Source organism: Plectrocnemia conspersa, unplaced genomic scaffold, assembly GCF_051122295.1.
Source record: "Plectrocnemia conspersa isolate PC_06_02 unplaced genomic scaffold, ASM5112229v1 ptg000001l, whole genome shotgun sequence".
Classification (NCBI taxonomy): Eukaryota; Metazoa; Arthropoda; class Insecta; order Trichoptera; family Polycentropodidae; genus Plectrocnemia; species Plectrocnemia conspersa.
The window spans coordinates 10,147,423-10,174,059 of record NW_028277165.1 but is presented as its reverse complement, the minus strand read 5'-3'; the positions used below and the strand labels follow the sequence as shown (position 1 = coordinate 10,174,059).

Below are 26,637 nucleotides of genomic sequence, written 5' to 3'. Positions count from 1 at the left end.
ATTAATTATAGATGAAAACCACTCAAGATATAAGGAATTTTATCTGTAAATAAGGAAAAGTGTATTTTTGACAAAAGATCTTCAAAATAAACACAATGTCTTCAATGTATTATACATAAAAAAATAATAGAAAATAGGAATTACCAAAAATAAAACATTTGTATATATAAAAGATAAACTGAAACAAATAAAACACATATATTATAGGAGACGAACAAGGAATACAATAAAGAGCTCTTTGACAATGCTAAAGAGAAGCTTTGCAGAATGATAATGAAGAGACCAATAATGGACCAGTAATCTCAAAAGAATAAGTACTGTATGTATGCTATGAAGTTGTCAAAAAATTTAAAATCAATTATGATATGAAAATATGATATTTCAATTGAACTAGTGAAACTGTTATTAAATTATTTCTATTGTAGAACTTTTCAACGAGATATACAGAACAAGTTCAATACCAAATTATTGGCTTCAATTCATCTCCATTACTCTGACACAGTGACGTATCTAGGGTATGTGCTGCCCGGGGCGCGCGATCCTTAAAATTGCTCCTCCACCCTCCTGATACATTTATTAAAACAAAATCTGACCTTCCTAAAAATTTGTATTTTAGCTAATAATTAATAAACAAAAACTTTCCGGAACAGGCGGCCCCTTTTACATATCCTTCACATATTATATGCATATTGCATATTATTTATTCTAGTATGTTATACTTGTTTTCTTATTTAAACAAGATGTTTTATAATATAATCAAAAATGTAATATAATAACGCATATAATTAATTTTAAATAATACAATAAAATGCAATATATCAAATAATATAAAACACGATAAAATCAATATATCATTACAGAGTAAAAAAAACGCAAAAATTTATTAATTATAGACTTACACAACAAATTATCACAGGCGATCGCCTGAAGCGCCGGCTCCAGAGGGGCGCAAAAAAATCAAAATAGAAGGCGTAACATTTCCTTCAAAAACATGCACCTGCGTGCACACAATCAGAGTGCAGTAAAAATAAGAGAACACTCAAAATCACGACGTAAAGCTAGCGGATGATATTTGAAAATTACCTTTATTTATTTAAGCTAATGAATGTTATATATAACACACCTACTTAATTAAACTTACACATAAATTATTTTCGACAACATCTCAATTACACCGAGGTTTTAAAATCGTAATTTTTATTAAAACTCCAAAATATATTTTAATAACTTTTTTAAATATATGTATGTAGATAATAATTTTACATTCATTAAAAATTTACCGTAGTGAAATTAAATAGTATAATTTTAATGTTAGCACAGCATGAGGTTAAAAATGTTTTTTTATGTTTGTCTCATGGTAAACATATATTTTACTATCTTCACCTCGTTGTTCTTCCATGCACACTTTGGTTAGCTACTATTATATTCTTTGATCCGTGGTTACCATACGGTTGTTTTTTAGCGTTGATCTACTAGTTTTTATATATTAAATGCATAAATTTATTAAACAATTGTAATACAATAGACAACCACTATGTACTTATTTGATTTACTATAATTTTTTAAATGTTTGCAGTTAATTTGAATAACTATAAATTTTAGCTCTATTAGACAACATGAAAAATGATTCAATATAACTTAAAAAACTTGTCAGTCTCAAAAAGCAACGCTACACACTGTGGAAAGCTACGAAGAAGCTAAAAGCAACCCATAATCTACTTGCCGTCAATTACAAACAAAAACAATAAATGGGCTAGAAGTGAAAATACCTTTGCAGCTCACTTGAAGGAGGTGTTCCTGTAAAAAAACCGCGATAGATATAAAATAAATCGCTGATGATCTAAAAGCATCCCTTCAAGCGAGTCCAATAATTAAGAGATTTAAAATAAAATAAATAAAGCAAATAATAATAATAGATACAAATCCAAAAAAAGCGCCAGCATTTGACTTAATATCAGGAAAATTACTAAAAGAAATATCATAAAAGGGAATAAAAATTTTCACAATAATATTTAACGCCATATTAAGGCTGGAATACTTTGCCTCGTCCTGGGAAGTAACAGTTGTAATAATGATACCAAAAAACCAGGAAGACGACTCGAAGAAACACGTCGTATAGAGTGATAAGTAGAGTCTCCAATTCGAGTAATCGAGTATACTCGTCTATTTTTCAAGTACTGGATAATCGAGTATTTTGAAAATTACTCGATTAATACTCGAAATTCGAAAAATTTTAAATGTCTCGTAAACAACAATAACTTTATTAACGTCTTGCTTTTATTTGGCGTTTATGCCCGAAGTCCCGAGTTAGAACGGTTACTATCAGGTAATAATTTTTTCGCATAGTTTCGGTCATAGTTTATGCTAGTGGGTATGACAGAGAATTTTTTTTTGTGTTTTGTGTCCGACAGCTCCGACTTATCTAATTTATGGCAACGGACAATATGAAATATCAAAAAAAAAAATTTGATTTTATGACTATGCAGTTGTAGCGTAAAGTGTTGTAAATTGTTTATACCGATCCCTCAGCTAAAAATATAAACTAAAGCAATTGTGGATTTTAAAGTCATTTTAAAGTAAAGCCAGTTCTTTGCGAACCGTTTAGCTCTAGAGTGAAAGGTATTCACCCAAATACATCTTCGAAGAATATAGATTTAAATTCTTCGCAAGAATCAGAGGGAGTAGAAGATCGTATATTGTTAGAAAAAAAATCTAAAGAATTACAAAATGCTATTTTGTCAATAGTCGAAGGAAATAAGGGAAAAGCAAAGAAGGGAAGGAAAGAAGAGAACATAAAAAGAGAGTTCAAAAAATTTTATATCTATTAAAAGGGAAAAGATAATTTAGAAGCCTTATTCAACGCGTTGATGACAATAAGACCAACATCAACAGCAACGGAAAGGGTTTTTTCCACAACGGGAATAATAAAAACAAAACTTCGCAGTAATATTCAATTCGAGACATTTAATGCATTATTGTTTTTAAAGTTAAAATAAATGTAAAAATTAACATAAGTCTTTTATTTATATGTGCAGGAATTTGAATAGCTATTTTGGTACATTTGGTAAATACTCGAGAGTACTCGAGTATTTTAAAATTTTAATATTCGATATTCGAGTAATTGATGGTTCGAGTAATTGGAGACTCTAGTGATAAGCCTATTACCTGCGCTGTCAAAAATATTTGAAAAATTGTTACTTCAATGAATAAACCCGATAAATGATGAGAAAAGAATTATTCCAGATCACCAATTTGGATTCAGAGATCGCCACGGGACTATAGAGCAAGTCCATAGGATTATAAAAAAAATCAGCAATGATTTTGGAGGCAAAAAGTACTGCGCCGCTGCGTTCATGGATATCAGTCAGGTTTTTGACGATGTCTGACATGACGGATTGCTCTGCAAGATAAAATTAAATTTATGGAAAAAGGCTTATAAAATATTAGAATCCTACATAATAGGTAGATACTTTTACGTGAAAGTCAACACGGAGTGCACGGAGCTGTAAAAAATCAACTCCGAAGTTTCGCAGGGAAGTGTATTGGGACCGATGTTCTATCTATATTAATATACAGCTGATCTCCGCTTCTTTCCCTAGTAGGCAAATTGTTTTCTATACACCATGTACTGAAAACTGAAAGCATGCGCTGAGTTAACAAAAATAAGGATTTGACATATTGTCTTTTTGTATTAGATCTACATTAATTTTCACTTTTGTTTTATTACTATTTTTTTACTTAAAATTTAAAGGACATAGTTGAAGTCTGCGTTTAATTCTTTCTATATCTTTAGTAAAAACATTTTGCTTCGAGTTTGTTGAATAAAGAGTCTTTTAGGAAACGACATTTTATTTAAGAAAAAATTACAAATCAAAATTTGTTTTATATTACATAACACATTCATTCATCTTTCGCTGTTTCCTTTGTTTCGTCGTCTTCCAAGAACTTGTTCCAGTCGTCGATCCTCTTGTTCAAATCGGCGTCTGTCTCCTCCATTCTGTATTTCGTCCTGCCGTCCCAAATTTGTGCCGTAAGCTGCCGTTTACCAAACCACCGTCCGTTCAACAGTTTCACGACATTTTCGGCTTCTTCCGGATCTTTCATCGCGATTTGAGCCACTCCTTCTGGATGTCGATCGTACAAAGTCACTTTTTTTACTTCTCCAAACTTGTTGCATTCTTCCCTTAAATCTTGCTGATACTCGAGAATCAAATGAACTTCCGCATCGAACAGGGAGGGCTCGAACAAGTTCTTTACGATGACTACCCGTTCGTGTTTGGCTCGCTCTCCTCTCATCTTTTCCGGCCGCCAATCAAACAGCTTTTCCTGTATCTTCTTCAGCTTTTCTTTATCTTTCCTTCTCTTTTTTTTAGGCTTTAAAGCCGGATTATAATCGCCTTTCATTTGAAACTGGGCTCTTTGAACGCTTATTCTGTGATTCCTAATCACATAGCCGTCTAAGATCTTCAGCGCCAAATCGACTGATTCGACTCTGATGTAAGTACAAAGAGCGTCACCTTTCAACACCTCAGAATTGGGCTTTGTGTACAGTTTGATTTTCATTTTTTGAGTAGAAGGATCTTTCATAACCAGACCGCACTTTTGCATCAAATCCATAAACTCTTCTTCGGTTATATCCAAAGGTAAATTCGACACGTACACTTTAGTGTTTTGCTCTTCGGACATTTCGAACCATTTTGCTTCTTCTGCAGTTCTTTTCGCGGCCTGTTTGGCTGCCTCTTTTTCTGCTTTAGTTTGAGCGTTATCTTTTTTAACATCAGATTTTTCATCCTTGGAAGTATTATCGACGAAACCGTATGCCATCTGATAATGAGCCAAGAAATCATCATCTACTTTGGGAAACCAAGCTTTTTTATCCTCATCCCAGATATATTCAGAGCCATCGGTGTCTTTGTAAGTGTGAGTATTGTTTTCGAAGCCAAAATTTCTAGTCTTATCATCGTCAGTTTGACTAGACGCGTTTGTATCTACATTATCTGGACTCTTAGGCAACCATTCGTTTTTATCCTTAGACCAGATGAATAGTTGGTTAGTAGAAGGATCCGTGTACACTGCGTTATCGCCTTCGTAATGAACATATTGAGCATATGTCGTAATTCTATCACTTTTATCTATACGGCTTTTTTCTTCATCTTCATCTTCATTTGTACTATCGGTTGAGATCAAATTATCCTTAACGTCATTGTTGTCAGACGAAACTGCATTTTTTTCGTCAATTTCAGAGGTCTCACATTTATCTTCATGTTCAACAACTGTGTATTTCAATTTTTCAGAAGTTTCCGGCGTTAATTTGATGTTAAATCCAATCTTTCCGGGTTTATCTGCCATTCTCGACGACGGCGCATGAAGCAAGTTTAGAGCGCCGCTTTGGCTAAACGTCAAAATATTTATTTTTCATTTTGGCCAAAACAACATTCTTTTTAGCTCGTATTTTACGGGTTAGAATTTGAACATGGTTTTTGGTCAGAATTAATATTAAATGGTAAGATTTATGTTGACACAAGGTCAGATTCGATTTTTTCAGTTGCCAATAGTGTTATCGTTTAAGATTGGTACAACTGTTCGACGGCGTCTGTCGTTTATATCTTGACAGTTCTGACGCGTCAACGCTGTATCAACAGCTCTTGTCAACACCAACCATTAGACCTTCGCTACGACCACCACTACGGAGAATGATAATCAAAGCGTAACATTCTAAAATAAAGAAAATTCATTTTATAACATAGTTTTTATTTATTAATAATTACAAATTTATATAGAAAATGGGAGGCGTCTCGCTAACACTCGCGCCGACTTTCACTGTAGAACCAAACAACCTAACTTTTTTTAATGATATTGTATTGTTCTCATTTCAGTATATCTTGGACATTGTCCAGCATCATCCAATCTATGACTAACTGTTCAAAAAGCGAAGACGTATATGTAAGTACCACAATTGGAATGAGATAATAAAATAGGCTAACTTCAAGCTTCCTGTGTAAAATATGTGACTATGGCAGCAAGTTACTTTATTATGACTATGTGCTATTTTTATTCTGACCGTTTATTATTTTTATTCTGGCCAAAATTTGATTTAAATTCTGACCATTTAATTACAAATCATTCTTTTTTATCATTAGCAACTGATTTGCTTACTCCCTAATCCTTAATTAGATTTCTCGAAACGTTTTATTGCTGCTAGCTAATTGACCGACAACTTTAGTGGTGAAAATATTTATCGCCCACAGTGAAAATAGGTTGATAAAGAGCAAGTGTTACTAAGAATGTGATTACGCGATGGGCGTTAAAAATTACATTTTTGACAAACACTTGATAAAGAAATTAATGTGGACAAGCTTTATATGTAGTATATCTCGATGAGATGAGGAAAATTATTAAAATTAATATTTTTTGCCGGACGGATGGGAATCATACACATATTGAGCCGCTGCAGTAGTATTTTAATATTGTTACATGTTGGAATATCGATTGGCGAGGCGCCGCCGGCCGTAGTCTTCTCGATAAGATCCGCCAAATAATGTGTGTTCTCCGTCGTGTCGCGTCATGCTACCAGAGTGACGTCTGGTTTTGGTTATAATAAAATAAATAAATATCCCCCCTCCTCCCACACACACTTAATTAAAACAGAAGAAAAAAATTGGACTGGCTCTGGAATAGTTTATAATTATACCGATTGAATATCTTCGGACTGTAATTAGGGAAAAAAATAGATTGCACAACTCAACGAACGAAATTATAGGAGTAATCAAATGAGTATTCTACGATGAATTATAGCATGAACTAGCTGACTAATTACATAGCTCTCCAATGTTTTTAGGCTAAAGAGTAATAATGCACGATTTTAAAATAATTTTTCACATGATGTTTTAGAATTGAAAGATAATTATTGCTAAAATTTTACTGTTTTACCATTTATTTTGTTTTTTTACAATAAAATTTTTTTTAAATTATTTTTCGATGTGTAACATATAGAGATTTGGCGGCGGAAATTTCCATTATAATTAAGAGGAATGTTTCAAAAACAAAATTAAAATACTTAAATAAACCATTGTCAAACCTGAAGTAGTAAAACCAGCCTAGTTTCTTTAAATTTTGTTTTATGGTTCAAAGTAATAAATTTGTATATACAATTTTACATACAATGTTTGAATTGGTAGTTTTCTGTTATCTAGAGCCTTTTATTTATATTTATATTGGTTTGAGTCTTTAACTTGCTAGGTACTGAAAAAGAATTCTCACAAAAAACGCTGTGAGAGTAGTCTGATTTATTTTGAAAACGACTGTTAAAAATGTTACCCGATAACAGACGAGTATTTACGAATATTCCGTATTGCAATATTAAAGTGCATTTGTACATATGTATATGAATAAAAAATCTTTAGTTATAGAATACAATAGCTAACTTAACATAACCGACATTTTTATGTTAATGCTGCATTATGAAATGCGAATACACAAAATAATATTAAGTTTTGTTAAAGTAAACTTTGTATTGAATATTACTCGTAAAACAATATACCTTATGTATATGATCTCTTTCTTTTCAATTCTGTGGAAATTTTTAGAGCTGTTTTAATCCCTTTTAGAGTGCTAGAACAATTTCTTGCTATTTTTATCGAGTTTCTTATCGTCGATTGAAATATGCGATATACAAAACATTGTAGCGGTCGGTGATAATAAACCACTATTAACTTGAGGAAACAGACTGAAAAGTGTACGTGGCTAGTGTTGTGATGAAAATCTTTTATTTGATTTGCACTCTATTTCGAGATCCACACATTACTGCCATTACCGAAATTATTGAGGTTGAAAAGTTGTAATTCTCGTTCTACCACATTCGTCAGGCTGCCGGTTGTTTAAGTCGAAGCCGGGATTTAATTTTGTAATTCTTCCGCATAAACCTTATGCGTAGAATCTAAAAGAATATTTTAGACGTATTTTTGAAAGTTGACAATTTAGTCTATGTTTGCTAGCTCTGTGGTAAAATTGTATTGACTCGTCGCGTCTTATTAATGGCAGTTCAGGAAAGCAGCAATTTTTTTAACAATTCATAATTCTTTTCAAAAGATATCAATTTTTATCTATTGATTCTTTATTTCCTAATGCCTAGTTGATATCCAACGTTGGTTACCGATAAAATGCGTATTTTTCAAAACATTTTAGATATTACAGAATTAGTAATATGAATATTGCTACTTTCGAGCTTCCGGATTTGTTGTGAAAGACATCTAATTATTTTAGATAAAAGACAGCAAAAACTATATAGGGATTTTTCATCGAATCGATGACCAAAATTTTTTACGTCCGTCGCTCCGAGTAAATTCTGGTTTAGTATATTTTCTTCTGCTTTTTAATACGAAAATTATTTTTTTAATAGACGATCGATTTCATTCATAATCGTAGGCGAACAAATTAACCTGAGTAATATTAAATTGTTAAACTGAGTAATATAAAACTTTCCCACTGAAATGAAGCAGACACGATTTTATTGCTTTTGATGTGGAATTTTTACTTCTGAGAAGTGTAAATTGTTTTTGCGCACTGCTATTGACCTAAATTCTCATATCAAAAGTCGGTAGTAATATCGATAAGGATAGCAATCATATTTTTAAAACATAGTGTTCGTTAACTTCTTTTCGGCATAACCTTTTTCTAATCATGTAGAAAAGTAATGAGCCGATCTGTGTCACATACACTGCTAATGCAGAAATAGGTGCAAAATGAATTGCAGATATTGAAACATTCGTTATAAAAAATTATACATTTTTATTGTGTATAAAATAACAAATTTCATATATATAAATAATCATTATAAATAATTACAAATTCGATTTAAAATATGGTATTTGGTTTTAAATCTTTTTCCACATTTTTCACATGCAAAATTACAAGTATCGCTATGAATCTGCATATGGCGTGAAAGATTGGAACTTTTTTTGAACGCTTTTCCACAATTTTTACATACAAAATCACGAACATTGCTATGAGTTAGCATATGGGTTGTAAGATTAGATTTATTTATGAATGTTTTTCCACATATATCACATTCAAAATCTCGAACATCAGTATGGGTTTTCATATGCCTTGAAAGTGTGCTTATATGTTTGAATGCTCTTCCACATTTTTCACATTCAAAGTCACGAACATCACTATGAGTTAGCATATGTCGTATAAGATGGGGTTTTGTTTTAAATGCCCGTCTACATTTTTCACATTCAAAGGCACAAATTTCACTATGAGTTTGCATATGATTTGAAAAATTGTTTTTAGTTTTGAATGTTTTACTACATTTTTTACATTCAAAATCTCGGACACTGCTATGAGTTGCAATATGTAGTGGAAGCTGAGATTTTGTTTTGAATGCTTTTCCACATATGTCACATATAAAAACGCTAAAAGATTTTACATGATATGAATTTTTTTTTTTAATTTCGTGTGTATCGCTATGAATTTTAACATGTTGTGACATATGGAATTTGGTTTTGAATGCTTTTCCACATTTTTCACATTCAAAGTTACGAACATAACTATGAGTTGGTAAATGTCGTAAAAGATTATTTTTAGTTTTAAATGATTTTGCACATTTTTTACATTCAAAGTCACGAACATCGCTATGAATTAATATATGTTGTGAAAGTTCAGATTTTTTTTTAAACGTTTTACCGCAATGATCACACATAAAATCACTATGGGATTTTATATGTTGTGAAAGATATTTTTTAGATGTGAATGCTATCCCACATTTTCTACATTTAAAATAATAAATACTGCTATGAGTTGACATATGTCGTGAAAGATGTGATTTATGTTTGAATGCTTTCCCACATTGTACACATGCAAAATCACGAATATTGCTATGAGATGGCAAATGAGATGTAAGATTGGATTTAGTTATGAACGTTTTTCCGCATTTATCACACTTATAAGAATTTACACACATATGTTGAACTCTGAGACATTTTCCTCTTTCTGGTTTCTAAAATTAAAATATTGTTCATTGGATAAGTTGTTAATATCGAAATACATAACAATCAAAATCTATTCGACTATTACTTTGTTGACGTTGGAAATCTGTTGAGGTAATACATCCATACCGAAAGTTCTTGTCTTGAATATATCTTTAACGTCGTGCATTTCTGAAATCATTCAAGTCAATAATTGACTAATCTTAAAATGCAAAGGCAAACATACATAACATAATACCTATTTCGAGCATATCGTCTACATCATTTTTGAATGTATCTTCACTGCTATCATATTCGCGTTTTACATTTAAGGACTAGAAAAAAACAGCACTATTTAAGTTCGCAATCATTGGCGAGCGTTTTATGTTACGTTTCATCACCTCGACTTTACATTGAATTGTGTCAACGGTTCCAAATGTTTCCTTGTCGTTTTCTATGACAGCTTCTGCAAATATAAAGTTTGACACTTCAAATTAATTAGTAAACAATTTCTCGGCCTGCAAAATGTATGTCCTAGAGGAGCGTACGCGACCACTTCCAATTTTTTACATACACATTCGCACGTGTTAGAGCCGAGTCACAAGAAGAAAGTAAAATACAATAGTGTGCTCTTTTTGTTTCTACCTGCGTTGAAATAACGGTTATTAACGGGAAACTGCAGTGTATCAGCATACATCGGTGAGTTTATGCAGAGGTCGATAATAATGTTACACGTATGATGTATTATTTAAAGAATATAATTTAAAGTACATATATGTATATATATAAAATATTTTTTTAAAAGTTAATTTGCACAATAATTCAATCAATGCATTTTTCTTAGATAATGTTCTAAGATACTTTGTTGTCTCACTTGTTCATGAAGCGGCAATGCTCGTTTCAAGTTTTTTTTTTCGGGATCCCATCCGGTTATAAATATGAATATTTCGGCCGATTTCGCATAAATTAAATAAAAAAATTATATATAATATCACAGTAGCCGGTTGTCAACTTTTGTTGTTTTTTGGATAAAAAGTGGAAGCTGCGACTTACGCTGTCATAGAGGAAAATACAATATTTCAAAGCAACGAATACGGCTCAACCGTACAACGTGGAATATAAACATCATATTGCAGATAGGAAAAATGTAAGAAATCGCTAATGAATCAATTAGTAAAAAACACCACTATTCTGCTGAATTAGTTTGTTCATGAAAACCACATATAAAACGTTTGTGATTCTTACTTATAGATTAGTCTTTTTATCAAAAACTAGTTAACGATGAAAAGTTAATTTTGGCAAATATTGTAAACTCTACACAATTATTTAAATGGACCTTTAATTTACAAAGATGTTTTAAGCAATAATAAAGTGGATTATACCATTTTTGATAACCGCCATCGCAACTCGAGTTGACAGTAGACGTCAAGATGGTTCGTAAACAGCGTGTGGTCCACATACGATGAATTTTCGAGCATAGCGTTAAAATTAGTAAAATTAATTTTAGATATTAAAAGTACTAAAGTAATCATTTAATTATCTAGTACAATATCAGTAGATAACAAAAAAAATATAATTTTGCGACGATTTGCACTTTACACTTTGAGAAGAACAATTTTTTTTTAAAACTATTTTGCCATCCGTTGTCCACAGTGTCTTCTTAAAAAGATAACGAAAGTGTTGAAAAAACACTGATGTTTAATTGAATCATTTAAAACAGCGATGTCCAACTGAAATCATTATATTAGCCAAGTATGTAAAATTCTACTGGCTTAAGTGGACCGCACATACAAAAAACAACATAATCCAAGTATTTTACTACTGAAATAATGTGACACTTGGTATACATTATTTTTATAAATTAACTGAATCGCAATTGATTAGTCATGCTCGGATTTCACTATTTTTAATTTATATAGAATACGATTTACAGCGACATGTTATCCAGATTACAGCAGTATTTTAATTTGTGAAATTTATCTTTTGACCACGCATTTTAACTCTATGCTTGACTGCTGTTCTATTAACAAGATTTGCAATTTGGAGGCGCTAATTCCACCTTTATATTAAATGAAGGTAAAAACATTTTGAATATTTCTTCATACTTACATATATGAAAAGCTGTGTTGAATTCATTAATTATTTTTGTAACTTCATTCGCATATTTTAAAAAATCTCTACGGTCACTATTTAAATAATATTGTATATTAATTCTTTGTGCTCGTAATTCGACAATGCGTCGACATCGTATTCCAAGCGTTGCACTCAAACGTCGACAATATGTCGACAAAACTTTGAATGCATTTGTGTTCAAGCAAATTTTGCCAATTTAAATTTATTAATGGTAAAAAAAGTTCTGTTAAACACATTTCAGTAATATTGAATTCTTAACTTATGCGAATAACTCAATAATCTTAAATTTACGAGTGTAAGTTTATTGTAAGAAATTTCATCGGAACATGGACGTAGCTTGCGATGTTAAGACTGCTTGGCGCGACACTTGACAATTTTACGTTGTCAATTATTGCTCATAAACTGATTTTTTCCTTCAAAGGGCATCTATATTTTTATGATATGGGATGAAACAGGATCATATGCTCTAGTTGTGCATAAATATTACTTTGTATTATGTGTCTCTTATAAAATAAAAAGAAAATTTGCAAGATGGAAAAAAGGCCGAGATGCCGTTAGGCAAGCAGAGCTCGGTATTTCGCTCACACTATTAAAATTAGCGATTGACAACTATCGACCTGGGGGGGGTATCGACATTTTCAGCGGCAACTCAAATAAAAATATTAGTCTCTACACATTTGATGTATTTTCAAGCTAGTAAATTATAAATTATGTAAAACAGAATTGATAATCCGTGTTTTAATTATTTAAAAATACATATATTAATTTACTTTTATAAATTGTTCATATAATTACGAATGACGATATAATAATGAATGTTTAAGGAAGTGACGATGAATTTGATATCAACCGTGATAAAATTATTGTGACATTAGTAGGAATGATTTTTAACCACTTAAAAGAAGATGGATTATGCCAATATTTGATGTAAATAATGAATACGAATCTGATTATAATCTTAATTAATATGACAATTGGTATGGTGTGCCAAGTAAATACTGTTATACTAATATAATACCTCTTTATCAAGAGAACCATTTACTGTCTAGATACCCAGAGACCCGAAACTATAGAATAATATATCGATTTATAAAATCACTAATTAATTTACTATTTATAAGGTAATAAGAATATTGTTTCTAAAACAAGTTTATATCCGTTCCCCTTTAAAATTGTAAATCCTACAATTTTTTTAATATAATTTAAATTTTTAATTTGATTTATTTTATACACTTTGTGGATTGATAGTGCAGCAAGGGCATTTAGTACATCATAGGAAATCAAATTTCTCATATGTATATAATGTGAATCAACGACCTGAACGAACGTTCAACATCAGCTTTAGATACTTTCATGCTAAGAATATTTCTATCAAGTTTAAATATTGTACAAGTATTTAAAGTTTCAAGTTTTAGGATAATCTTTTAATGTAATCATTTCTTATGATCAATTTAATTATTTTTTAAAAACTATTTTAATAAATTCCTTAATATTTTAGTATGTCTAAATATGGTTTTAATTTCAAAAATCATTAGGGAATAACATTATTTTCATATTTCCAAGGTATCGAGTTATGTAATAAGAAATTACATTTTTTGTCTTTCACTGGAATTCATGTTTAATTGTCAATTGAAGTCTGGTAAATGTTTTTAAGAGATTTGATCTTTTCATTAAGCAATGTTTCAATATTTTGTAGTGCTGGCGGGCGGGCGCGCTGGGCTCTGGACATTAGGGATTTTGAGTCGCGGGGGTGCAGCCCTACGGATGCGTGTCGGGTCACACGTGGTCTGGTTGAGCTTGGTTTACGGCGGCACTCGGATGGCTTCTCGATGAAGGCGCGTGGCGGCGCCGAATACTTTCTTGATCATCGGCGGCGGCGGCTGTTGGCGGTGACGGTAGCTGACGACGGGGACACCTGGTCTGGTGCGCAGGCCCATCGTCTTGGTGGTCCGCCAGCTCGAGTCCAGATCCAGGAATGCTCCGGCGGAGTGGCAGCAAGAGGCTCTACAGCGACTCAACTTTGTAGTAATGCAGCGGCTTCTGTGTCGGCCATTTTGAACTGACCATGTGTTCGTTATCACATCGGCGGTCAACAGTTTGGTGACGGGAGGTGACGGGTGGCAATTAGACACAGATTGAGCCGCTGCAGTGGTATTTTATTGAAATTTGAAGTTGTTTACGTGGTTAATAAAAAAACGGCGCGCCGGAGGTTGCCAGCCGAGAGAGAGTGCTACCAGAGTGCCGCCAAGTTTTGGCCATAATTAAATCTAAATAAATGTATATTTAAATAAGCCGCTACAATTTTAAATAATTTAATAATCCTGATATTTTATAAATATATTAATTTTCCCAATTTTTATGCCATGCTCGAAAATTTGTCGTGCATGGACCAAAGGCTGTTTACGAACGACTTTGACGTCTACTGTTTACTATGGCGTTTATAAAAAGTGGTATAACCCAAACTATTATTACGTCGCTACTAGCTTACTAGCTAATTAAATATTCCGTGAAAGTTATATACTTGATCTTTACAGAAAATGACGAAGAAGCATTATCTTCCGTGGATACGATTCAATGTAAAGTTGAGGTAATAATACGTAATATGAAACGCTTGTCAATGATTTGATCCTAAATTGTATTTTTTTCAAGTCCTTAAATGTAAAATGCGAATATGATAGCAGCGAAGACACGTTGATAAACAATGTAGACGATATGTTTGAAATAGGTTAGAAATACTTATTGATACGCGCAGACAGAGGGCGGTCACGTGTTCCGCGTTCAACTGACCGTTATCAGTTGCTGTCAAAAAATATGCGTTCCATTTTTATCCCTAACGATGGTTCATCTTCAGAAGACGGAGAAGGAGAAATGTTCAATAAAGAGACTTTTGTGACTTTTTGTGAAAAAAGATAGCAATTGGAGGAATACTATTCCTGCAAAAAAAAACTCAGAGTATTTTTAACCCTTTGCACTCATAATCGTTTTTGTATAAGGTATGTAGCCAACTCAGAAAAAATAACAAATGTTAAATTCTTATTAAAAATTAAAATTTTATATGTAGAGCATAAATATTAATAAACTTATACCAAACACGAAGAAATCAGAGCAAATACTTGCATTTCTCTAAATTACATTTTATTTTTTTTAGATACACTTAAGTACCACTGGTTGGCAATTCTAACAATAAATTAACACAATAGGGTGACAACCCATTTTAAATTATTTATGCCACCATAAATAAATAAATATATACAAATAACAAAGCTATACCGCTCAGTTTTAGATATATCTACCTGCGAACGAAGAAAGCTTACATCGCTCGCAGAAATACAAAATTGTACCATTTTACAACAATTAAAAAATCCACAAGATATATCTATATTTCAGTGGCTTGCCGTCCATAGATGCGGTAGATTCAAAACGCCACCAGCATGAACGGTTGATGGCGAGCGACTCAGCTGATCATGTTTATATTCGATCAACCGTGCGTGCTGGTGGCGTTTTGAATCGACCGCATGTATGGACGGCACGCCACTGCTATATTTATATAAACTAATGTTCGGTATATTTTTAAAAACTAAAATACGTCCAATCGAAGGTCAAATGAAATGTAGTTAGTGTCATTATTTTATATATTTCCTAATTAAAAATAGACAAAACTTTTAATGAGTAGCTGTATAATACATATTTGTTTGTAATTTTATATATTCAAGCTAATAATGCCTAAATAGCATATTTTTATATAAAAATAAACAGTGATGCACGAAAAAGGGCACTATGTTTAATAATATGTGGGATGTTGATTTATTAAAAATTAAAAAAACAAATATGGACAAATATTAGTTATTAATTTTTCTTAAATCTGCAAATTTTATTAGTATACTAACTCATCAGTGTAAAACAATTGAAAATAACCAATAGGTTAGAGGGAACTTGCGGCCCAGGACATTTGTCACTTGGTGGCAAATATTGGTATTTGTAAGGCACACTGTCATTATTTGTTATTATTCTCCGATTTTCTGATGTGGTGCGATTTGTTTGAGGTACCGTTTCTTCGTCGCTATTATTTAAATTGAAATAACTATCTCAAAAAAAAAGAAGAACTTCATATAAATGAAGAGGAATACACAATTCGTTTGTATTATATTACAACACGCAGGCCTTTGCATCTTTCCAACAAACAATTTAACAGCGTATGCAGCTTGGGAAGTTTATTTTGTGTTTTAATCAGTAATAATGTAAATCAAAACAACAAATTATTGTAATCCACTTACTTAATTTTATTTCTCAGTTGACGGTTCATCTACTAAATTTCTTCACTCACCATCTCCGGTGCCCATTTTTTTAGCAATTTTGAGCCATGCTTCCGCTTTCTTTTGACAATTTTCATGATTATTATCATTTAAATCATATAAAAAACGTCTCTCTCGTACCAATTCGATTAGTTTTTCTGCATCTACCATTGCGACGGTCTCGCGTTCTTTGTAGCGGCGAGAATGAAAGTCCAGAACACGTGCGTACTCATTGACCGGTGTGGTTTGACCGTGTGCTCTGTGCGTTATATTGATGTGGTTCATACGTTACAAAAAACGCTGAACTTGGAACGTGGAACGCCTGACCGCCATCTATCTGCGCGTACCGTATACGTATGCTGTTGCATTTAAATATATTTCAATTATTGACAATTGTTTCATTTCAGAAATGCACGATGTTAAAGATGTACTTATAAAAAGGACTATCGGCGTGGATGTTTTATCTCAACAGATATACGACAATACCAAAGTAATAGTCCAATAGATTTAGACATTTACAACTTATATAACGAATACAATTTCAATTTCAGAAACCAGAGACAGATTCTTATAAAATTAAACATGATAAATGTGGAAAATCGTTCATAACCAAAGTCAATCTTACAACTCATAGCGATGTTCGTGACTTTGCATGTGTACAATGTGGAAAATCATTCATAACCAAATCCAATCTTACATCTCATATGTTAACTCATAGCGATGTTCGTGACTTTGCATGTGTACAATGTGGGAAAGCATTCAAAATTAAATCTCATCTTTCACGACATATGTTAACTCACTTCAATATTATCTACTTTAATTGTAGAAAATGTGGAATAGAATTCAAATCTAAAAAATATCTATTACGACATATGAAAGACCATAGTGATTTTAGATGTGATCATTGTGGAAAGTCATTCAAAAGAAAATACGCTCTTTTAGATCATATACCGATTCATAGCGATGTTCGTGAATTTAAATGTAAAACATGTGAAAAATCATTTAAAACCAAATCTTATCTTTTACGACATAAGTCTGCTCATAGTTACGTTCGTGACTTTAAATGTGAAACATGTGGAAAAGCATTCAAAACTAAATATCAAATTTCACAACATCTTCAAATTCATAGTGATGCACAGAAAACTAAAAACAAACGCTTACATTATTCGAAATCTAATGTTTTTGAATGTAATAAATGTGGAAAAACTTTTATAACAAAAAACCATCTTTCGCGACATATGATATCTCATAGCAATGTTCGGGAGTTTGAATGTGAAAAATGTAGTAAAACATTCAAAACTAAATACTGTCTCTCAAACCATATACAAACTCATAGTAATATTTGCGACTTTGAATGTGAAAAATGTAGACGAACATTTAAAACAAAATCCCATCTTTTAAGACATATGTTAACTCATAGCGACATTCGTGACTTTGAATGTGAAACATGTGGAAGAGCATTTAAATATAAAATCACACTTTCAAGGCACTTGAAAACTCATACTGACACTCGTGATTTTAAATGTGATATATGTGGAAAAACATGCATAAATAAATCTAATCTTACATGCCATATACTAACTCATAGCAATATTCGTAACTTTGAATGTAAAAAGTGTGCAAAAGCATTTAAAAAAAATGCTCATCTTTCACGCCATATGACAACCCATAGAAATGTTTATTATTTTAATTGTGATAGATGTGGAAAAGTATTTACGTCTAAAAAATATCTTTCACAACATATGAAATTTCACAATGCTTACGGATGTGATATTTGTGGAAAAGTATTCAAAACATTTTACAATCTTACACAACATATGCCGATTCATAGCATTGCCCGTGACTTTGAATGTGGAAAATGCTTAAAAAGATTTAAATCTAAACTTTATCTTTTACGTCATATGTCAACTCATATTGCTGTTTGTGGTTTTGAATGTGATATATGTGGAAAAAAATTTAAAACAAAATTCTATATATATAAACATATTCAGACTCATAACGACACTTACAATCAAAAACAAATTTTTAAATCATATAAATCTTCATAGACTTTTTGTATGTGATTAACATGGAAAAGTATTTAAAAAGAAATCACAGCTTTTACGACATATGCCAACTCATAGTGATGTTGGTGACTTTGAATGTAAAATATGTAAAAAAGTATTCAAAATAGAATCCCATCTTTCACTACATTTTCCAACTAATAGCGATGTTAGTGACTTTAAATGTATTTTAAATACTATTCACTAACTCATAACAATGTTCGCAGTTTTAAATGGGAAAAATGTGAAAAAGCATTCATAAAGAAATCCCATCTTTCACGACAAATACCAACTCAATTTTGTCAATTTAAATGTAAAAAAATGTATTCACCACTAAAGATCTTACATAAAATATGAAATCTCAGTGCTTTTAGATGTGATAAATGTAAAAAGCATCAAAAATAAAATTGTTTATCCATAACATCGATTACAACAAAGTAAAGAAAATTGTAGTTCATACAAATCAAATAAAGGAAATAAATTTTGCTGTAATTTTAAAAATATCTTCTTTATTGAAACACTATAAAATACTATGTACCATATGTAATAAACTAGTGTGGGAATAGACAGGAGATAATTGCTAATAAATCGGGGAAATTCAACAAATCTTAATTCTTTTAAATGCTTTTATTTTATCATACATATTGTTACTTTTCAATTATAAATTTCAACTATCAAGTTAATATTAAGATTATAAATAAAGAGTTACAAATAAAAACGGATTTTATTTATTTTTGTATTCCTATGTTAATGTTGAGAAAGATAACATAAAAAGTGTTTAATGTTTCATCATATTTTGAGGTACCCCGAAAAGTTTCACGAAAATACGTAAAATTTTTCGTTTCATTATTCAAATGGTTAAATGACAAGTGTCTCCCCCTCTTAAATGACGTCCCTGGTCGTCTGACAGTTAAAGAGTAGCGCAACAATAAATAAAGAAATTGTACAGAACACCCAATATTGCACAATAACCAAAAACTTTCAAATGCCATTAATAATCACCCATTAATTTGTAAGAATTCAAGACACAACCTTTGACTAAAGTGACCAGATTTGCTAGGTTGGAATGTGGGACGCATGAAAAAACTTATGCTGCAAAAGCTAAAAAAGTCATCTTTAAAAATGTTCAGAATGCGTGACGAACAGTGTTCAATGCGGGACGAACAACTCAAATTCTAGTTACTTTATCTTTTACTTTATATCAATTGTCATTATTCTTCGTCCGCTTGGTTGACGATCACCGTATATTATTTGTTTACCACGTAGATCAGGGCCGGCTCGAGGAAAATATACGCCCCCTGAATAATTATTTATAAATATAACGCAATGTAATATAGTTAATAAAAAATACGCACTCTTGGGATTCATGACTAAGTTTAGTTTAACACGTGCCGGATGAATTCACCCGGTACCGGGCCGGCGCCGTTTACAAAGCTTTCACACGTGGCCGGTCTCTGGCCGGTTTCTTCCCAAACCGACCTATGCCCCGTCAACTGATGCCAGTCATTTAAGATTAACGGCTTCACATAAGTCCTTCCACGCATTTCGCGTAAGAATTTTATTTTTGTATGTATTCTACTAAGATAATTAAAAGAGATTCTATTAATATAATTAAAATTTCGATGTCTATTTCTTCCGCTATTGCCTAAACACGAGAAATATATTTAATAATTTTATTACAATCACTGTCAACGGCCCGGTTCATATTTGAGTTTTACCCCACCACACTCAACCTGGTACCCGGCGCCAGTTGTAGTTGTAGTTGTAGTGAGCGCGACCGGCGACAACCCGGCAGCCAGCGTCGGGCCGGCGCCGGATGGATTCGTCCGGCACGTATAAAATGGTAGGTGCTAGCCCATACAACACCATCCCCACTACACGGCGCCGGCCCGGTCCCGAGCGAATCCATCCGGCACGTGTGAAACCGGCCTTAGAGAAACAAAACGAGTAATTTAAACAAAAATTTAGGTACGTAGAGAATACACATACAGAGTGGACATTGAAAACAATTGAATCAGATAAAAACCCATTATTATAGACATTAAAAAACATAAATGCAGATTATATTTTGCAGGAATTAGTTATTTTATTTGATAGTATTTATGTGTATGTGCTATTTTTTTATATTAATTAGTCTGAAAAAATATACTTATGATATTTTTAAAATATGCCTAAGTCCTCACGTGTAATATCTAATTATCTTGGTAATATTAAAGTTAAATCAAGGAAAATATTAAAATAGACATACATATATTAATATTTATTTTCAATATTTTTTCCGCAATGCTCGAACTTTGAAAGTATATAGACCAAACACTTTTAACGAATGATTTTGACGTCTACTGTAGACGGAAGAGTTGCAATGGCGATTATAAAAAGTGGTATGAAACAAATAATAATTACTATGATTTATGTTAAACACAGCTAAATAGCTAATTAGTTAGTTAGTTAATTAGATATGTAAGTATTATTTTTTTAACTTTGTAGAAGCCGAGATAAAAAACGACGAAGAAGCATTGTTTTCCATTGATACCATTCGATGCAAAGTCGAGTCCTTAAATGTGAAACGCGAATACGATAGCAGCGAAGATACCTTCATAAACGATGTAGACGATAAGTTCGAAATAGGTTAAATATGTTGCTTATATACATGTTGTTGCATTTAAATATATTTCAATTGTTGACTATTGTTTGATTTCAGAAATGCACGATGTTAAAGATATACTTAAGAAGAATTCTATCGGCGTGAACGTTTTATCTCAACAGATTTACGACGTTGCCAAAGTAATATTGTGCCTTACATTTTTTAATATTTACAACTTATCTAACAAAGCAATTTCTATTTCAGAAACCAGAAAGAAAAAAATGTACCAGAGTTAAAATTAAGTGTGGTAAATGTGGAAAAGCATTTGTAACTAAATCCAATCTTACATCTCATATGACATCTCATAGCGACGTTCGTAACTTTGCATGCGTACAATGTGGGAAAGCATTCAAACATAAATCCCATCTATCACGACATACATTGTCAACTCATAGTAATATTTATTATTTTAAATGTAGAAAATGTGGGATAACATTCACGTCTAAACAAAATCTTTTACAACATATAAAATCGCATAGTGATTTTGAATGTGATTATTGTGGAAAAACATACAAAAAAAAATCTGCACTTTCTCAACATATGCCAACTCATAGCTATAGTCGTGCTTTCGAATGTGATGTATGTGGAAAGACATTCAATACCAGATTCCAAATTTCACAACATGTTAAATCTCATGGCTGTGCACGTAAAACTAAAAAGCAACTTTTTTATCATTTAAAATCTGATGGTGTTTTTGGATGTAATAAATGTGGAAAAGCATTCAAATTAAAATCACATCTTTCGCGACATATGATATCTCATAGCAATGTTCGGGAGTTTGAATGTGAAAAATGCAACAAAACATTCAAAACTAAATACTATCTTTCGGCACATATTCAAACTCATAATGATATTTGTTACTTTGAATGTGACAAATGTAAAAAAACATTTAAAACAAAATCGCATCTATCGAGACATATGCTTATTCATATCGATGTTCGTGATTTTGAATGTAAAATATGTGGAAGAGCATTCAAACATATCAACCCACTATCAAGACATATGAAAACTCATGCTGATGTTCGAGATTTTGAATGTGATGTGTGTGGAAAAACATTCATTATTAAAGCCAATCTAGCAACGCATATGCAAACTCATAGCAATGTTCGTGATTTTGAATGCAAAAAATGTGGAAAAGCGTTTAAAAAAAAATCTCATCTCTTACGTCACACTCATAGCTATGTTTGTTATAATAATTTCGGAAAAGCATTTATATATAATAAATATCTTTCACAACATATGGAATTTCACAGTGCTTTTAGGTGTGACATTTGTGGAAAAGCATTTAAAAAAAAATCCAATCTTACACAACATCTGCCAATTCACAGCGACGTTCGTGACTTTGAATGTGAAAAATGTTCAAAAACATTTAAAACTAAACATTATCTTTCACGACACATGTCAACTCATGGAGATGTATGTGAATTTAAATGTGATGTATGTGGAAAAAAGTTCAAATCAAAATACTATATAGCAACACATCTTCAAACTCATAACGATACAATTAAAACTTGAACCATACGTATGTTTAGTGTTTATGTATATAAAAGCATTCAGTACAAAATCCCATTCTTCAGTGCATTTTCAGATAGATAAATGTGGAAAAACATGTGTTACTGAATATAATTTAAAAAGCATATGCTGATGGTGCCGAACCTTTTCACATGCGCATGCCAAAAATTCTCAAATATTATTTTTCGACTGTCGACATGCCGAGCGCTTTTTAATAGGGAAAAATACATAAAAGTTTTTCAGAATTTTATTAAAAAATGTAAAAGTTGCACTAAAGTTTCATAAAAATGAACTCATAACGAATGCTTAATATGTACTCTAAACTGGATCAATAAAAATAATATATGTATATAGAAAAGAAAATTGATAATATTGCCGCCGCTACTTTTTTTAAACAGCTAAAAATCTCTGGAATGGTGTTTCAGGTTCTCATTATTTCTTCTTTTGTATTATTTTAAATTATATTTGATAATCGATAATTTTTAATTATTTCCAGTATATTTCTCAAATCGACGTTTTGACGCCATCAATGGTGTCAAAACGTTGTTCCTTCAACAACAATCTAATTTTTGAGAATAGCCAGAAGTCACAAAACCAAATCCAAAGCAGGCGCGATATTTTGGTCGAACCAGAAAGCTATATGAAATCTCACAGTGCTTTTAAATGTGATATATGTAAAAAGCATTAAAAAATAAAAAATAAAATTTTTATATCATTGATTATATCGTTGTAGGTCAGGGGTAGCCAACCCAAATGATCTTGCGGGCCACTTTGGAAATGCATCATATCTCCGCGGGCCACATATAAAATTCTATATTCCCATATTAGATTTAGATACACTATAAACATTTTTTTGGAGTGAAAAATTGTCTATAGTGTATTGGCTTGTCTAAAATAAATATATTGTGTAAAAGTGTGATGAATCTCGCAGGCCGGAAAAATGTTCAAGGCGGGCCGCGGGTTGTAGGTCATACATATGTGGTGGCAAGCAAAGAAATTTCTAAATTCAATACACCCATACCTCGCTATACGGCCGCTCTTTATACGGCCTTTCGCTATAACGGCCCTCTTCAATTAAGGCACGTTTTCGATTTACTGCCTAAAATGTTTCACTATAACGGCAAAAAAACTTTTTTTCGATGTCGATTTTTAAAAAAAATTAAAAATAGATTTAATTTGCATAATTTTAAAATGAAAGGTGAAGCAGCTAGCGCCGATGAGGCCGCATCTAAGGAATATCCCAACATTTTAAAGGGAATTATTGAAAGAGGTGGTCATAAACCTGAACAAGTGCTTAACGTAGACGAAACAGGGCTTTATTGGAAGCGAATGCCTGATTGCACGTACACTTAAAAAACCGAAAAATCTGCGCCTGGTTATAAGGTGTCTAAAGAACGATTAACTTTGCTACTTGGTGCAAATGCCGCGGGTGATTTTAAGCTAAAACCACTTTTAATATATTTGTCCGAAAATCCAAGGCCTCTTAAAGGACTAAATAAAAATCAATTACCCGTCATATGGAGATCCAATAAAAAAGCTTGGATGACTAAAGCTACTTTAGAGGATTGGTTCAAAACTCACTTTTGCACAGAAGTGAAAAAATATTTGCGAGACAATAACTTAAGCAACAAGGCTTTGCTAATTTTGGATAATGCACCAGGGCATCCTACTAATTTATCCGAACTATCTGAAGATGTCAAGATTGAGTATCTTCCGAAAAATACAACAGCTCTGATCCAACCAATGGATCAGGGTGCAGTAGCCACTTTTAAGGCATATTACCTACGCCGAACTTTCCGACAACTTATAAGGGAAACCGATGGTAAATCTTCAATTAAAACATTTTGGAAAAACTATAACATCAAGGATGCTGTTGACAGCATCAGTGAATCATGGAAGGAATTAAAATTAACAACAATGAACCATGTTTGGAAAAAAATATGGCCAGAATGTGTAAAAAGTACTGATGCAGAAGTTAATTGCCTTCCTGAAATTAGGCAAAACATTTTGGATCTAGCACATGATCTCGGCTTTGAAGGTTTGAACGAACGTGATGTGCTTGATCTACTTGAAGCTGATAGGGAACCCCTTTCATATAAGGAACTCATTCAGTTGCGAGCAGAACCGGCATTTGATTAAGAGACAGAGCCTGTTGTATTCAAACAGCTAACATCAAAAAAATTGTCAAAAGCTTTTTCCTATTTTGAACAAGGAATAAACATCTTCCTTGAAAACGATCCTGACGTCGAACGTAGCGCTAAAGTTTCTCGAGGAATTAACTCAGCCATTAGCTGTTATTAACCACTGAAGAACGAAAGAGACAAAAAGGCAAGACAAACAACGTTGGACAATTTTTTTAAGCCAGGCCCATCCTTACCAGCGAAAAATGAGAACGACAGTGATCTGCAGGCTACCATTTCTTCATCGTCTTCAGATTAAAGCCATTTTAAAAAAAATATGCATATATTCATACACATATTTTATGTAACATGAAGTTGTTTCATTTTTGTTTATGGATTATTGTTGGTTTTTGGAGTCTGTTATTATTTTATGTACAAATGTATGTACTTTTTATGCATGTATTTTTGATTTAAATTAAATAAAAAGATAAAATGCATTTTAAATGATAAACCATGTTACATATTTAACAAATTAGGAACCGACCCCATTGAATTTGTATGAATTTGTATTAGAATAATTGATTCGTTATACGGCTTTTTGCTTTGCGGCCAAGTTTCGTGGAACGTATCTAGGCCGTAAAGCGAGGTATGGGTGTATATATAAATATTTTCTACCATATGTTATAAACTTTACTGCCGAAATAGATTTAATAGAATTGCCAAGTAATCAATGCAGACAAATCTTAATTTTTTTAAAAGTTTATGAGACTGAAATTTTAACAATTAAGTTAGCATTAAGATTATAATTAAATATTTACAAATAAAAACGAATTTTATTTATAGTGTGTAGTCCCAGGTTAAAATTCAAGAAAATGAACATAGAAGTAATGTTTCAACTGTAGAGTTTTATGTTTGATTACTGTATGATTTTCTATCGTATCAATGAACATGTACACCGTAAAACGTCGTGTTTCGTAGTAAAAAGTAGTTTTTAACCATTCTCCCCTCTTCCTTTCTAAGTGACGCCGCTGACTTGGTGACCCACGAGTTAGTACTAAAAAATTAATGAACAAAATTTGACCCACTTCTCAAAAACGGTCGCCATCACTGTTCTAGTATATGCAACTCTTGAAAAATTTAGAAATAATTTATAAATCACACATTTTTTACAATTGATGAAAATGAAATGCGACAAATTCAATGTAACTAGACTACAAAGTATACCAATACGAGGGGGGGGGGGGATCTAAAAGAAACGAGACTCGGGCTGTGGAGGGGAAAGCCGTTAAACAAACGAATTCTGGGAGATGGGAAAACCAGAAGAAACCAGTATGAGTCAGTTAGTATACGACGTTTCGTCACTGTGAGAGCACCCATTCGTGCGTAGTATTTTTTTTTACCTAAACAACTTTTTTCCGCGTGTCGTAAACGTGAGATGGCTGACACGCGGCGATAAAGTTTTGTTTTCTGTTGAAGAAAACGGCCGTGGAAACTCTTTTAATACTTCAAACAGCTTGCAAGGATGATGCTTTGAGTAAAACTCGGATCTATTACTGGTTATCGAGGTTTAAAGGGGCGAAATGACAATTGAAGAGCAACCTCGTTCCGGGCTACCGTCAACTTCAAGGATTGACTACAACGTTAAAAAAATCAACACCCTCGTCAGTGAAGATCGTCGCCTTCTGCATGGAGGCATTGAAAAGGTTGAGAGAAAGAGAGAGTAGCACGAAGAAAAAGGCGGATCTTTTCCGCACAGGTGATTGGTTTTTCCATCATGACAACGCACCAGCTCACACCGCGTTGTATGTGAGGCAGTTTTTGAGCAAAAACGGAATGACACTGATTATTCACTCGCCCTACTCACCTGACCCGTCCCCCTGTGACTTATTTTTGTTGCCTAGACTCGCTCGACTGGCAACCCTCAGCGCG

General features: G+C 32.4%; 4 protein-coding genes across 8 annotated transcripts; 2 read left to right on the top strand and 2 right to left on the bottom strand.

Annotated features, from left to right (window-relative positions):
• Positions 1-3,831: 3,831 nt before the first annotated feature.
• barc (RRM1_TatSF1_like and RRM2_TatSF1_like domain-containing protein barc) lies at positions 3,832-5,401 on the bottom strand. Its single transcript, XM_088201258.1, has one exon. The coding sequence runs from the start codon at positions 5,347-5,349 to the stop codon at positions 3,901-3,903; it is 1,449 nt and encodes a 482-aa protein (XP_088057384.1). The 5' UTR covers positions 5,350-5,401; the 3' UTR covers positions 3,832-3,900.
• Positions 5,402-6,907: 1,506 nt separating this feature from the next.
• On the bottom strand, positions 6,908-11,420 carry LOC148238784 (uncharacterized). The gene is made up of 5 exons (XM_088201273.1): positions 11,348-11,420; positions 10,367-10,431; positions 10,225-10,300; positions 10,075-10,157; positions 6,908-9,997 (listed from the first exon to the last, which is right to left on the bottom strand). The coding sequence occupies exons 1-5, from the start codon at positions 11,364-11,366 to the stop codon at positions 8,831-8,833; spliced, it is 1,410 nt and encodes a 469-aa protein (XP_088057399.1). The 5' UTR covers positions 11,367-11,420; the 3' UTR covers positions 6,908-8,830.
• A 3,069-nt stretch (positions 11,421-14,489) lies between these two features.
• Positions 14,490-19,150, top strand: LOC148238783 (uncharacterized). 4 transcript variants are annotated; one of them, XM_088189591.1, is made up of 5 exons: positions 14,490-14,548; positions 14,633-14,685; positions 14,748-14,823; positions 16,798-16,880; positions 16,942-19,150. In XM_088189591.1, exons 1-5 carry the CDS (start codon positions 14,530-14,532, stop codon positions 18,436-18,438), a joined length of 1,728 nt encoding a protein of 575 aa, XP_088045717.1. In that variant the 5' UTR covers positions 14,490-14,529; the 3' UTR covers positions 18,439-19,150. The 4 variants fall into 4 exon arrangements, with proteins under 4 accessions (XP_088045717.1, XP_088045710.1, XP_088045727.1 ...); XM_088189584.1 differs by having other exon boundaries at positions 14,612-14,685; XM_088189601.1 differs by lacking the exon at positions 14,748-14,823.
• A 1,610-nt stretch (positions 19,151-20,760) lies between these two features.
• LOC148238782 (uncharacterized) lies at positions 20,761-25,219 on the top strand. 2 transcript variants are annotated; one of them, XR_015811893.1, is made up of 5 exons: positions 20,761-20,813; positions 20,920-21,060; positions 21,134-21,216; positions 21,281-23,013; positions 23,085-25,219. XR_015811893.1 is itself a non-coding variant. In XM_088201243.1 (4 exons), exons 1-4 carry the CDS (start codon positions 20,795-20,797, stop codon positions 22,589-22,591), a joined length of 1,554 nt encoding a protein of 517 aa, XP_088057369.1. In that variant the 5' UTR covers positions 20,761-20,794; the 3' UTR covers positions 22,592-25,219. The 2 variants fall into 2 exon arrangements, 1 of the variants encoding a protein (XP_088057369.1); XM_088201243.1 differs by having other exon boundaries at positions 21,281-25,219.
• The last annotated feature ends 1,418 nt before the right edge of the window (positions 25,220-26,637 follow it).